Source organism: Erpetoichthys calabaricus, chromosome 4, assembly GCF_900747795.2.
Source record: "Erpetoichthys calabaricus chromosome 4, fErpCal1.3, whole genome shotgun sequence".
In the NCBI taxonomy this organism is placed as follows: domain Eukaryota; kingdom Metazoa; phylum Chordata; class Cladistia; order Polypteriformes; family Polypteridae; genus Erpetoichthys; species Erpetoichthys calabaricus.
The window spans coordinates 169,943,150-169,956,881 of record NC_041397.2 but is presented as its reverse complement, the minus strand read 5'-3'; the positions used below and the strand labels follow the sequence as shown (position 1 = coordinate 169,956,881).

At 40.6% G+C, this 13,732-nt stretch overlaps 1 protein-coding gene across 1 annotated transcript in view; it reads right to left on the bottom strand.

Annotated features, from left to right (window-relative positions):
* Window positions 1–273: 273 nt before the first annotated feature.
* Window positions 274–13,732, bottom strand: part of adgrg7.1 (adhesion G protein-coupled receptor G7, tandem duplicate 1) — a 131,295-nt gene continuing 117,836 nt past the window's right edge. Inside the window, exons 11-16 of the mRNA XM_028799935.2 lie at window positions 6,980–7,092; window positions 6,377–6,711; window positions 5,182–5,263; window positions 4,413–4,574; window positions 3,685–3,841; window positions 274–898 (exon numbers count right to left, since the gene is read on the bottom strand). Coding sequence (XP_028655768.1) covers window positions 692–898; window positions 3,685–3,841; window positions 4,413–4,574; window positions 5,182–5,263; window positions 6,377–6,711; window positions 6,980–7,092 — 1,056 coding nt within the window. The 3' untranslated portion in view covers window positions 274–691. The remainder of the gene's footprint in view (window positions 899–3,684; window positions 3,842–4,412; window positions 4,575–5,181; window positions 5,264–6,376; window positions 6,712–6,979; window positions 7,093–13,732) is intronic.

The following is a 13,732-nucleotide window of genomic DNA, read 5'->3' as shown; positions in this document are numbered from 1 at the left end:
AAGGAAACTATATATACTGTGCATAAAACTGTCACACACACGCACACGCACACACACACACACACACACATATACATATACACAGTATATGAGAAAAATCCATCCATTTTCCAACCCGCTGAATCTGAACACAGGGTCACGGGGGTCTGCTGGAGCCAATCCCAGCCAACACAGGGCACAAGGCAGGAACCAATCCCGGGCAGGGTGCCAACCCACCGTAGTATATGAGAAAAATGACATTAGAAATTTTGACCAAATTTATTACCATTAATAAATTATATTATGTATTTCTTTTAGCAAAGTATAAGATTGCCTATATAGTTTAATGTGTTATGTCATTTTGCAACTTATTTCACTTATTAATAGTTTTTTGTATATGATTTTAAATTAATTAAGATTTAAATTGTTTTCTGTGCAGCTTCAGACGTTGTCTAGCAGTTTTTATTGAGTACATTTCTCAACCAGAAAATCACAGGGCAGCAGAGCACTAAAATATATAATTAAAGCAGAAGAGGAAGAGTAATTTTGTATTTAAACATAGTATGTTTTATATTTTGAACACTGAACAAAACCCACTACAAATGTTCACAGTTTAACATAATCAAAAAGCTACACAGAAATACAGACTGTTTTGTCATTGGAAATATAGTCCTCCACTTTTGAGTGTCCAGCAGCCTCTGTGAAATGGAGTTTAAGTTGAGGTTGATGTAAATGCTGAAGTTGTGCTAGGCTCAAACTGCTTGTATGTTTCTCTGGAAGATGTTGTCTTAAAACGCTTCATGTCAAAGTTTATTGAATGCCAGAAAATGTTAGAAACAGAGAGAGAACTAAAAGCTGATGACACTGATTTTCTGAAGGTTTTGGACCTTGCTGTGAAAAAAATGAAGATCTGAAATCCCTGTTGAGACAACCAATGAAAAAATGATAAGTTACATTTCACAATATTTGTGGTAGTTCGTGTAAAAAACAAAATTGATTAGATTTTTGTTATAAACTATATGCATTGTTATAGTGTAAGTGATCAGTTATAGTACATTAGAAACCAAAGAAGTAAGTATCACATATGATACAAAAGTAAAACTAAGACTCCAAAATTTCTTTCCATAATGACCAATATTGGATAAGAAACCACCCAGATTTACAATATAATGCTTCCAGTAGCCTGCAATGGCATACTAATCCCAGGAGAGGGCAGTCTTCTTCAATGGAAGCCTGATAGAACATTGTAGTTAAAGTCTATGTCATATTACATGACTTTTAATCATTGAGAATGTCAAACTTGACAACTGAAATTGCTGATCTTATCATAAGAACATGTCAATTTACATAACTAGAAATCACAGTGCATGTGAAATTATGTGATTGCATGATGATTTTCTAGCACATTTTCATATTTTCCAAAGTATTCTGAGCCCACCCCTTTTCCTGACAAAGCCAGTTCCTGTGTAAGGAGTTTACAGGTACATCAAATTCAGTTGCAGTCTCGGCTCATTTTTTTCTATTTTCCATTGTGTTGTAGTAACACAAGACATCAGACAGATAAGAGCCTCTCTTTTTTGTGATATTCAAAACATAAATTTACCATATTCCTTGTCACTGCATTTATATGCATTGTACTTTTGGGTGAGCGGTCATTGATTGATAGCCTTCATGCTCACAGAGCTCACCCTATGACTTAAGACAAATTCACATCTATTTGATTTTGTCAGAGTAAGTCGCAGACTAGTTGGAATTAGTTACTGGGTATGTCATACTGCACAACTGACCCTGACTCACTAAGATTATATAAATGAAATCTACGACAAAAAAATCACTGGAAAAGTGTTCCTTAGGTGCACAAAGAAATGGAAGTTGGATCACAATGCTTATTGAAGGGTCTGGGGGAGTGGTCCTGTTGCTATCAGGATAACAGTAACACCTAGCTTGTACTGGAAGAAGGCAGTATGATTTGGAGAGAGACTACTCTTTTATTCCATACTGAGTGCTATGGAAAACCCTGGTGGGATACTTTAAGGATCTGCTAGTCATTTTTTGAGACAGTCAACACAGGAGACTATCTACTTTAGTAAACCTTTCACATTTTCACCATAGTCAATTTGAAGCTGAAAATTAATGACAGTGACAGCTAATCGTTGTCACTGTGGCCTAAATAGGGTAAGCAAAGAAAGTCAAAACTTCATCTATCATTGTGCTACTTGGTTTGGGGAATGAAATAATGGTTGACAGGAGAGCTGTAACCAAAGAAAAATAAGGGAAAAGCCGGAGTCCTTACCCAGGAAGGACCAGGGGAGAGAGTATTTTTAAGACTGTTTCTCTCCCAGACCAACACGGGGCAGCCCCCTTGATTTCCAGCGGGGCCAGGAGTCATGAGCATGGGAGCTCAACCCTCCTGGGGCCTGTGGCCACCGCCAGGGAGATCATGGACATTTTCAGGCCCCTATTTGGCCACACTTCCGCCACACCTGAAAGTACAGCCGGAAGAAGCTCGTTGGGCACCTGGAGTCCTTCTGGATGCCCTATAAAAAGGGTCAGGTCACCAGAAGTGAACAGCCTTAGTCAGGAGGAAGAGGACAAAGCCTGAGGAGGAGTGGAAGTGGAAAGACTGGCGGCAGTGGGACTGTGTTATGCTATGTGGTTTACCTTGTGTGCTTTGGAAGGCAAACTGTAAAAAAAACGTGTGTTGTGTGCTAAAGCTGTATCCTTCCTATCTGTGTCAGTGTTAGAGCGGCTGTACGCGCTCTGGGCTTCACACCACATATACACAGAGCAATAAATTTAGCTCAGAAAAATAGGCTGTTCTTAAAAAATTGTTAACTGTACACATAAAATATCAGATGAAGAGGAATACATAGTACAAGTCAAAAATTTAACTGACAATCTTAGCAAAATCTGAACCTCTGCTTAAATAAAATTCAGTTGTCAATTGCAGTCAATTGAACATGATAGTAGCATTTTGGAGGTTTCCACTTGGTTGGAAAGGTAGCCGATAGTAGTTAAAGGGTCACTAGAGAACCTGAGGGAATGAAAGGGCAGATAGGCTTGAGAGGACTAGAGGTCAGATAAGTATTTATAAGGGCCTAATTATCAGGGATCCTCCTTGGGTGGGGGTTAAAAATCAAGTTTTCCATTCTTTATTTTGTGAGCTGTTTATTCCATGTATCGTATCTAATGAACCACAGATAATACGCATATTGCCGCTTTACTGTGTATGTTCATACGCACAATCTAACATATGTACAGATTGCCATCTATGAACAGGCCCTGTTTTCTACCTTTAGCTTATGCAATATAACCATTTGTCCAGTCACTTTAAATGAAATTAAAAACAGTAGTACTTTAATCATTGTTACATCATCACTCCATATAACTGCATTTAAAAAAAAGCATTCAGATATTTCTTGTCATCTATGAATTATTTTTTAAAGGACAGTTGACAAGTAGTAGGAAAATAATACATTTTGAATGAGTGAATGAATGAAAACTGCGTCTGAAGTAAAAGATACTATATGAAAGCCACAACAATTCATTTCTGATAAACAATCTTGAAAATAATTCTTAAAACTGTACTGACTGTTAAGTTTTAACACATGCAGTACACTAAATCTTATATAAGAAGACAAAAATAACGCAAAGCTAGAAGTCACTACAAAAACCTATGATTTTCATAATGAATGTTTTACAAACCTGGGTAACATTTAAAATGCAGAACAGGTAGCTGAACACCTCCTGAGATTCTCGATGGTCGATTAGCATCAAATACCCCAACACCCAAGATATACCAAGGATAATTGCTATAGAGAAGGAACCTAGGAGTTTCTTCTTGTATGAACTGCGTTTTGTGCTGGAAAAGAAAAGAACACATTGAAACTCAAGTACAAAATGTACTCAATGCTAGAATATCTAAAGTCATAGCCTATAAAAGCTTTACATGTGCTTGTTTGACTTTGAACATTTGTGAGTACTATGTTTAAAAATGTGTCAGCCATCATACATAGCTAGACAAGTACTGTACATACATGCATATACTTGTACAAGCAGTTCAATTAATTTTTATATAGTGCCCTTCCAAATACATTTGTAGAGTCAATTTTAATTTGGGTATTTTTTACAAATATTATGCTACATTTTCACTACGTTACGCCATGATTAACAAGGATGTTTCTTCCAGTGTAAGTGTTATATACCTTGTAAATCCAAAATATAGTAATTTTTAGTAACACTTATTGCATACAAAGATAATGAAGTATTGAATAAAGCATAATTAATCTGAAAGAATAGTAACTTGTAGTATGCTTACTGTAACTACATCTATAATAATATACTGTACGTCCAATATGACTAACACACGGGACACCTGTATCATGTATTCATGGCATTTGATTGCAGAAGAAAAAAAATTATTTGCATCTTACCTTGTCAGTTTTGAATTTTTCTTAAAGATGGCACGAATCAAAACACATACAAACACAGCAAAATTACAAAGGAGAATGAGAGCCATTGGAAGTAGAAATGCCCACAGCATGGGTTTGCTTATATCAAACTTTCCTTGAATATCAAGGGCAGCCAGCCAACAACTGAAAAAACAAAAATGTCCACATAATGCTATAAGCTTCTGTTTAGATCTGAAGATGATCTAAACAGAACCCAAAACAATTATAAGGACGTTTTTTTTAAAACATCCTCCATTTTTTTCATGACACTCTGCTTGTTACTAATAACTAAATTAATACCAGATCATGAAAGACCTTATTTCTCATTAATAAACTTTAAACACACAGACATGTTTAATTTTGACTTGCAATAAATAATATTTTTGAAACATTGTTTAAAATTCATCCATTATGATTGAGGCATGTGGCTTGTTTTCTTTAATCTGGTAGTACCTTAATTCTGATGACATGGCTAATTGAATTTGTTATATCTAATTGAATTGCTATGATAAACTTGCTTCATTTCGATACTGGCCACATTATTCTTGCTGATGCAAGCATATTGTCATGATTGCAACTCACACAATATTTTTAATATATGTTTTGAAATATATTCAATTGTTCAGTTCCTTAAAGGCCTTTCTGTTTTAGAGGGGCAGTTTATTTTATCAGTCTGTTAGGGGAGGCACACATTGTATGTTTAAATTAATGTTGTGTTTATTACATATTTGATTTAGAGTAATTTACTTACAACTCTTCTTGCCTATAGTTTAGTGGGTTGTTAATTCTGTATGAGGCTCCTAATGTTACAGCAACAATTACAGCAGGGACACCTAATAAAGAAAGTACCCAAAGTAAGTATTCCATCTAAAGTTCAAACCAGCTTATTCCATAGCACCATTATATAGGGCGTCATAGTATAGCTGGATACAATATAAGCACAAGCACTGAAGGGGCACAGAAGGGGATGCCAGTTCAATATAGTATACATTGCTTAGCTTACAGACACCACTTGACCTAACATTTATATCTGTAGAATGTGGCAGAAGAAAATATACAAGCTTGCAAAAACTGTGAATGGGCTAGGAATTAAACATGGTTGAAGCAGTAAGTTAATTATGACTGTAAATGAATATCACAGTATATTGAAATAAGCTTGAATATATTTAAGTGACTAGATCAGTCAGCTTGGCTGTTGTTAGGTAAAAAAAAGTTCTTACACAACAGGTTTATCTTATACATCATTACAGACAAGCCTAGATTCATTCTGTGCTTCTAACACATTAATAAGTCTTTAGTTTACCCTATAAGTGTGGCTTCAAGCAGAAATATTAGCAACATCTGAAATAAATGGCCAAACAGTTATTTGATGCCATGAACTTGTTCAGTCAAATGTCAATGCTCTACAAAGAGTTTTACTAGATAACAAACAGCATAAAATACCCACACAACCACAGGAGAAAGATGCATACTGCACATGAAAATCCTTCCAGCCCAGAGAAAGATTTGGGTGAAGGTACAATGAGGCAGGAGCTCAATTCTTTTTTAATTAAAATACTTTTTTTTGGCTATTTGCTAAGTATTCAGTTTGCAATGGTTTCTTTTTTTCAATCCATCCATCTTAATTACACATACCTGGACATACCATTAAACTGGACAACTGATCAAACTGAGTTGTGTTTTTGTTTGAAAAGTTAATTGTCATTTTCCATTATGCTTACTTATAAGACTATGTTAAATAATGAACATGGATAATTTGGTGCATTTTTGTCCATTTATTTTAGAATTAATTAGCCTACACTGGTCTATGCAAAATTACCAACAGAGAAAACAGTAATTTAGGGAAGAATTATACTTATCTTTTTGGTCACACCCTGTGCACAAGAACTAATCTTAAGTAAGTATAAAAAAATATAATAAAATATCTGAAGTAATTTTTCACTCACCCCAGCCAAACCCAATCACTGTCCATGTGAAGTATGATGGCAGGTAACTGAACACTAACACAAGAAGAAGGAACATTTGGACTGCATACAGTAGTGTCCAGACAAAGGTTGCCAGAAGAAAGTAGTGCAGAAGTGCAGTAAAAAACGTACAGTAACCCTTATCAGGCTTGATGTACAGGTCTGTGGATAGCTGGTTGTTGTCCCTGCTCATGGAACTCTTGGTCATATTGCTTGGGTTAGGATTGTTAATGCCAATTACAAAGATTATATTAAAGATCAACAAGGATATACAGATGCTCACCAGCATGATGGTCAGAATTTGCTTACGAGATTTCCTGCAGGAGAAAAAAAACTACATTTTCCTAATCTGCATATGTACAGTACAGCTTCACATGCCTGCTACAGATTGGATTGAGATAGTCTAGGGGGCCCAATACATTTTAACCATTGGAATGTATTCTGCCATGGGTTTATGTCCCAGCTAAGGTTTTGTTCCTCAGATTGCATAAAGTACAATATTTTAATGTTTTCCAAAGCATTTTTTCAAGAATGTATATTTTCAACAAAAATAAAGCTGCTTGAATAGAAAATATGAAACCTCACCTGGTGATAATGTAAAAGAGAACTGTAATTAAAAGCCCAGCCATAGAAAAACTGCAACCCACAATGGAGATCACTTCTAGTGGCTTTGAGTACTTATAATTGTTTTTAAAAGTCTGAAAAGGAATATAAGAATTATGATTAAAAAAATAGATGCCTAAATGCCAAGTAAAGATAATCTTCAACATTCATAGGTTTAACATTCGCAACTTTAAGCATTTGCGCAAATTTATTAGTAATCTCAATTTTACTTTCAGGTTGGCAACCACACACATTTGTGGGCTTCACAGCAATGTGCAGTAGAAAAATAAAAACGAGAGGAGCGATGCACACAAGTTTGGGGAGAAACTAGTATCCTACTAAGCACTTCACCGGTCTTGTTCACCCTACCATTGTAGAATAAAGAGCTTCCCATGTTTTTATTGGACATTTTCATCCTTTGCCTAAAAAAAAATCACATTTGGTGATACAATTATGCCCCCAAAGCAAAGTGCAAGTCTTTTGGGCTCTAAGCCCAAAGTATGCATAGTCAGTGACGTGACTTAGTGAGAAAATAAAGGTTTTGGTGTTAACGGTTTCACAGTTTGTTATATGTGCAAAAAAGAGGAAAGTAGAGACTTGCTAGAGACATCAAGGCTGCTGAGATCATCATTGACCCCAGCTTCAAGATTAAGTGTCATCTCACCTCTGCTATGGTCTCATACTTAAAAACCCTTAAGGGTATCAAACAGTGCACAAAGCAGATGTCACTAATGGCTTATTTCAAACTGGTGCATTCTTCACGATCTCCAGTACCACCAGCTAGCCTTGAAGGACAGATTGTTGGAGGTGATATCGAGGCCTTGTCAGTCTTGACATCTTCTGAGTTATTTCATGGTTACTGTGTTATGAAAATTCATATTATCAGAAATAATGTTTTGTTACAAAAGAATTCTATGTAAAAAAGTGTATTTTGAGCAATCTCTAGTAAAAGATTACAGTTTTTGGAGGTCATGGGAACCTAAGCCCATATCTTCCATAGGTTCAATATATTAACATTCACCTCAGTGAGTTTTGCACCCTTTTCTAGCAACGTTACCCCTGTGAAAGATGAGGATTGAATGTACCAAAATCACAAACATCCTATTGAACAAATTATTTATATGTATCAGAGTTTGTTGTATGAAAAGGAGAGAAAAAAAGAAAATTCTTTGTCAACTGTCAAAGAAAAAACAGCAAAAACACTCTTGGGGCACATATCCAACGTTCATCTTAGAAGAGCTGTATGTCATCATGTCCTATGTATTTTTATGTAGCAATCCCTTATGTTTTGAAGGAGCCATAGACTCCTTTCATAATTTTATTTTTAACACTATAATTCATTTTCTGCGGTGTTCCCAAAGCTTATCTTCCCTTGGACCATCAATCGAACTGAATGGCATAAAAATGGATGGATGGATGTAGACAGCAAGTCACACTATGCCAGCAAAACTTTTCTAATATATTAAATACATACGTACAGTAAATATATTTTTTAAGTTGCCTATTGATTTCAGGATGACAGGGAACCAGTGCCAACCTAGAGGTGTTGGGTACAAAACAGGGACCAGCCCTGAATGGGCTGCTAGTCCATTATAGGGATCATTCATAAACATACCTTCGCTCACTTGTACCATGCCACCTAAATGATACCTAACACACATTTTAGTTTTCCTTTGTAGCAGGTTTTTGTAAATGTGCTGTACATTGTGATCATCTGTCAATTATTACAGCTGGCTTCTTTGTATTATATTCTTGCCCTGAAAATCAAATTCCTCTTAGGCCATTGCGTCAAAAAACTACCATAAACCTATTCCTGGAGTTTGGAGTGAACAGGCTCGATGTTACAAAGTTGAAGTTTATTCTATCAGTGTTGGGCAAAAGGACATGTCTCTTGTGCTAGGCCATTGCAAAGTAAACTCATCCCAACATCCACATTGATGCACAACAAGCATTATTAACATGGAAACTCCACAAAAACTGGGGCTATAACACTGTTTCATCATTAAATATTAGTTATATCTGCAAATAGAAAGAAAGCCAGGGTGCTATGTAATTACAAGGAGCTTTAAAAATTGAGGTGGCTCTGTATTTTGTGGGTCTATGTCAAAATAATTCATTGTGTTTAGACATTAGTAATGTAATATTAGAAGAAAACAAAGTGTAAGAGCCATTTTTGTATGTAAGTGCTACATTAAATTGATTTAAGCATTTACCTAGTAATGTTTAAATGTTTGTCTTTAAATCACTATACAGAACTCATAGTTAAATAAATACTAGAGAATTCTACCTTTTCTTCTATAAACTAACTTGTGAAGTAAATATTTTGGCTTATTTTCTTTTCATGGTGAGAAGAGATTCAGGCCTGTCTTTGTTGTGCCCTACAGTTTAAAGGTATGGGCATGACGGGGAAACAGTTTCAAACCATAATGTGTCCTCTACCCTGTAATTGTAAGAATATTAGATTTCTGTTGAACTGCATGGTACTTGGCAGTGTTGACCCCATGTATTCTTGCTCTTTTTATTGTACTTTTAATTAGCTTGAATTCCTTAGGATGACGCTCATACCTGCATTAGTTGGTGATTGCGTGACTGTGGTAGGCTCCTCTGCAGCAGGAACTGAAGCTAGTCTTTTGAATATGAAATTACAGCTCATACTACTGTTGACTGATATCATCCCTAGGTTGATGCAAGAGTCACATAGCATTCCTTTTATGAGGTTAGTTGTCCTAGTTTTCTGCTGAAGCACAACGATTTTTTATTTTATGACCAGGTCAAAACCAAAGAGACCAACCAATCTTTAGCCAAGCCAGAAACATGTGACAAGAATCAGAATCATAAACCAGAAATTAAGTCAGAAAACCGAGAAGGAGAAGTCTTTTGGTTATATCCAAAACACAAATACCCGAGCAGCACATAAACAACCTTTTTTAAAGGGTGGAGCTGATGAAATCATTCAAGCACGCTCCTGGGGACTTCTGAGAGGTTGTCTTAGCAATGGCTGACATGAAAGTCACAAAATGACACTGCCCACCAATTTTCAAAATTGGACAGCGATAAGATGCAAAAAATTACAAGTAGGCTGGGAACAAAGATAGGACAAAATAAATGTCTTAATCAAATTTCTCAACTTCAGAAACTCCAGAATAATCTCCAAGAAGTAAAATTTCTCACTCAAGTGTAAAAGCAGTGATCTGACCAATTATACAATATGAGTTGCAGAGGTAATAACCTCTTGGCTGTCTTTCGTCTGGAACTGACAGTACAACCAACATTCCAGGTCCCAGATCTCATTTTCAAGACTCTTCATCAACAGCTCAGTTTTTGGGTCCAAATGGTACTCTCTGTTTTGCTGAGTCAGATTGTAGGTTTCTTCTTGTAACACTTCTGCCATCAATGTAGTGCTGAGTGGTGTTTGCCAGCACTGACCCAATGAAACCTTGCTCTTTTCATTTTCTATCCTTAGAAGGATGTCTCTCTTTAGCCTTAGTAGAATGGTGATCATATGACTGTAGCACTGAGAAGCTGCTCATTTAAATATGGAATGTCACCTCATACTGCTGTTGATTCAGCACTGATGAAATTCTTGGGTGATACAAGATTTAGTGTCTTTAGAATATTATAAAAAATTACTTAATTTAAGCATAGAACATAACTGAAGGGGCGGCATGGTAGCGCAGCAGTAGCGCTGCTGCCTCGCAGTAAGGAGACCTGGGTTCGCTTCTTGGGTCCTCCCTGCGTGGAGTTTGCATGTTCTCCCCGTGTCTGAGTGGGTTTCCTCCAGGTCCTCCGGTTTCCTCCCACAGTCCAAAGACATGCAGGTTAGGTGCATTGGCAAGTCTAAATTGTCCCTAGTGTGTGGGGGTGTGTGTGTGCTCCCTGCGGTGGGCTGGCACCCTGCCCAGGGTTTGTTTCCCGCCTTGTGCCCTGTGTTGGCTGGGATTGGCTCCAGCAGACCCCTGTGACCCTGTAGTTAGGATAAATGGATGGATGGACATAACTGAAGGCTAACATAAGAAAGCGAAGATTGTGTCATAAGTTTTTTCTAGCATCCATCCATCCATCCATCCATCCATCCATCCATCCATCCATCCATCCATCCATCCATTGTCTTCCGCTTATCCGAGGTCGGGTCGCGGGGGCAGCAGCTTGAGCAGAGATGCCCAGACTTCCCTCTCCCCGGCCACTTCTTCTAGCTCTTCCAGGAGAATCCCAAGGCGTTCCCAGGCCAGTCGAGAGACATAGTCCCTCCAGCGTGTCCTGGGTCTTCCCCGGGGCCTCCTCCCGGTTAGACGTGCCCGGAACACCTCACCAGGGAGGCATCCAGGAGGCATCCTGATCAGATGCCCGAGCCACCTCATCTGACTCCTCTCGATGCGGAGGAACAGCGGCTGTACTCTGAGCCCCTCCCGGATGACTGAGCTTCTCACCCTATCTTTAAGGGAAAGCCCAGACACCCTGCGGAGGAAACTCATTTCAGCCGCTTGTATTCGCAATCTCGTTCTTTCGGTCACTACCCATAGCTCATGACCATAGGTGAGGGTAGGAACATAGATCGACTGGTAAATTGAGAGCTTTGCCTTGCGGCTCAGCTGCTTTTTCACCACGACAGACCGATGCAGCGCCCGCATTACTGCGGATGCCGCACCGATCCGCCTGTCGATCTCACGCTCCATTCTTCCCTCACTCGTGAACAAGATCCCGAGATACTTGAACTCTTCCACTTGGGGCAGGATCTCGCTACCAACCCTGAGAGGGCACTCCACTCTTTTCCGGCTGAGGACCATGGTCTCGGATTTGGAGGTGCTGATTCTCATCCCGGCCGCTTCACACTCGGCTGCGAACCGATCCAGAGAGAGCTGAAGATCACGGCCTGATGAAGCAAACAGGACAACATCATCTGCAAAAAGCAGTGACCCAATCCTGAGCCCACCAAACCAGACCCCCTCAACGCCCTGGTTGCGCCTAGAAATTCTGTCCATAAAAGTTATGAACAGAATCGGTGACAAAGGGCAGCCCTGGCGGAGTCCAACTCTCATTGGAAACGGGTTCGACTTACTGCCGGCAATGCGGACCAAGCTCTGGCACCGATCGTACAGGGACCGAACAGCCCTTATCAGGGGGGCCGGTACCCCATACTCTCGGAGTACCCCCCATAGGATTCCCCGAGGGACACGGTCGAATGCCTTTTCCAAGTCCACAAAACACATGTAGACTGGTTGGGCAAACTCCCATGCACCCTCCAGGACCCTGCTAAGGGTGTAGAGCTGGTCCACTGTTCCGCGACCAGGACGAAAACCACACTGTTCCTCCTGAATGCTAGGCTCGACTATCCGACGGACCCTCCTCTCCAGGACCCCTGAATAGACTTTTCCAGGGAGGCTGAGGAGTGTGATCCCTCTGTAGTTGGAACACACCCTCCGATCCCCCTTCTTAAAGAGGGGGACCACCACCCCGGTCTGCCAATCCAGAGGCACTGTCCCTGATGTCCATGCGATGTTGCAGAGGCGTGTCAACCAAGACAGTCCTACAACATCCAGAGCCTTGAGGAACTCCGGGCGTATCTCATCCACCCCCGGGGCCCTGCCACCAAGGAGTTTTTTGACCACCTCGGTGACCTCAGTCCCAGAGATGGGGGAGCCCACCTCCGAGTCCCCAGGCTCTGCTTCCTCATTGGAAGGCATGTTAATGGGATTGAGGAGGTCTTCGAAGTACTCCCCCCACCGACCCACAACGTCCCGAGTCGAGGTCAGCAGCGCACCATCCCCACCATATACAGTGTTGACACTGCACTGCTTCCCCTTCCTGAGATGCCAGATGGTGGACCAGAATCTCCTCGAAGCCGTCCGAAAGTCGTTCTCCATGGCCTCCCCAAACTCCTCCCACGCCCGAGTTTTTGCCTCAGCAACCACCAAAGCCGCATTCCGCTTGGCTTGCTGGTACCTATCAGCTGCCTCCAGGGTCCCACAGGACAAAAGGGTCCTGTAGGACTCCTTCTTCAGCTTGACGGCATCCTTCACCGCCGGTGTCCACCAACGGGTTCGGGCATTGCCGCCACGACAGGCACCGACCACCTTACGGCCACAGCTCCAGTCAGCTGCCTCAACAATAGAGGCACAGAACATGGCCCATTCGGACTCAATGTCCCCCACCTCCCTCGGGATGTGGTCGAAGTTCTGCCGGAGGTGGGAGTTGAAGCTACTTCTGACAGGGGGCTCTGCCAGACGTTCCCAGCAGACCCTCACAACACGTTTGGGCCTACCACGCCTGACCGGCATCCTCCCCCACCATCGAAGCCAACTCACCACCAGGTGGTGATCAGTTGACAGCTCCGCCCCTCTCTTCACCCGAGTGTCCAAGACATGTGGCCGCAAGTCCGACAACACGACCACAAAGTCGATCATCGAACTCAGGCCTAGGGTGTCCTGGTGCCAAGTGCACATATGAACACCCCTATGCTTGAACATGGTGTTCGTTATGGACAATCCGTGACGAGCACAGAAGTCCAATAACAAAACACTGCTCGGGTTCAGATCAGGGGGGCCATTCCTCCCAATCACGCCCTTCCAGGTCTCACTGTCATTGCCCACGTGAGCATTGAAGTCTCCCAGCAGAACGAGGGAGTCCCCAGAAGGTATGCCCTCTAGCACCCCCTCCAGGGACTCCAAAAAGGGTGGGTACTCCGAACTGCTGTTCGGTGCATACGCACAAACAACAGTTAGGACCCGTCCCCCCACC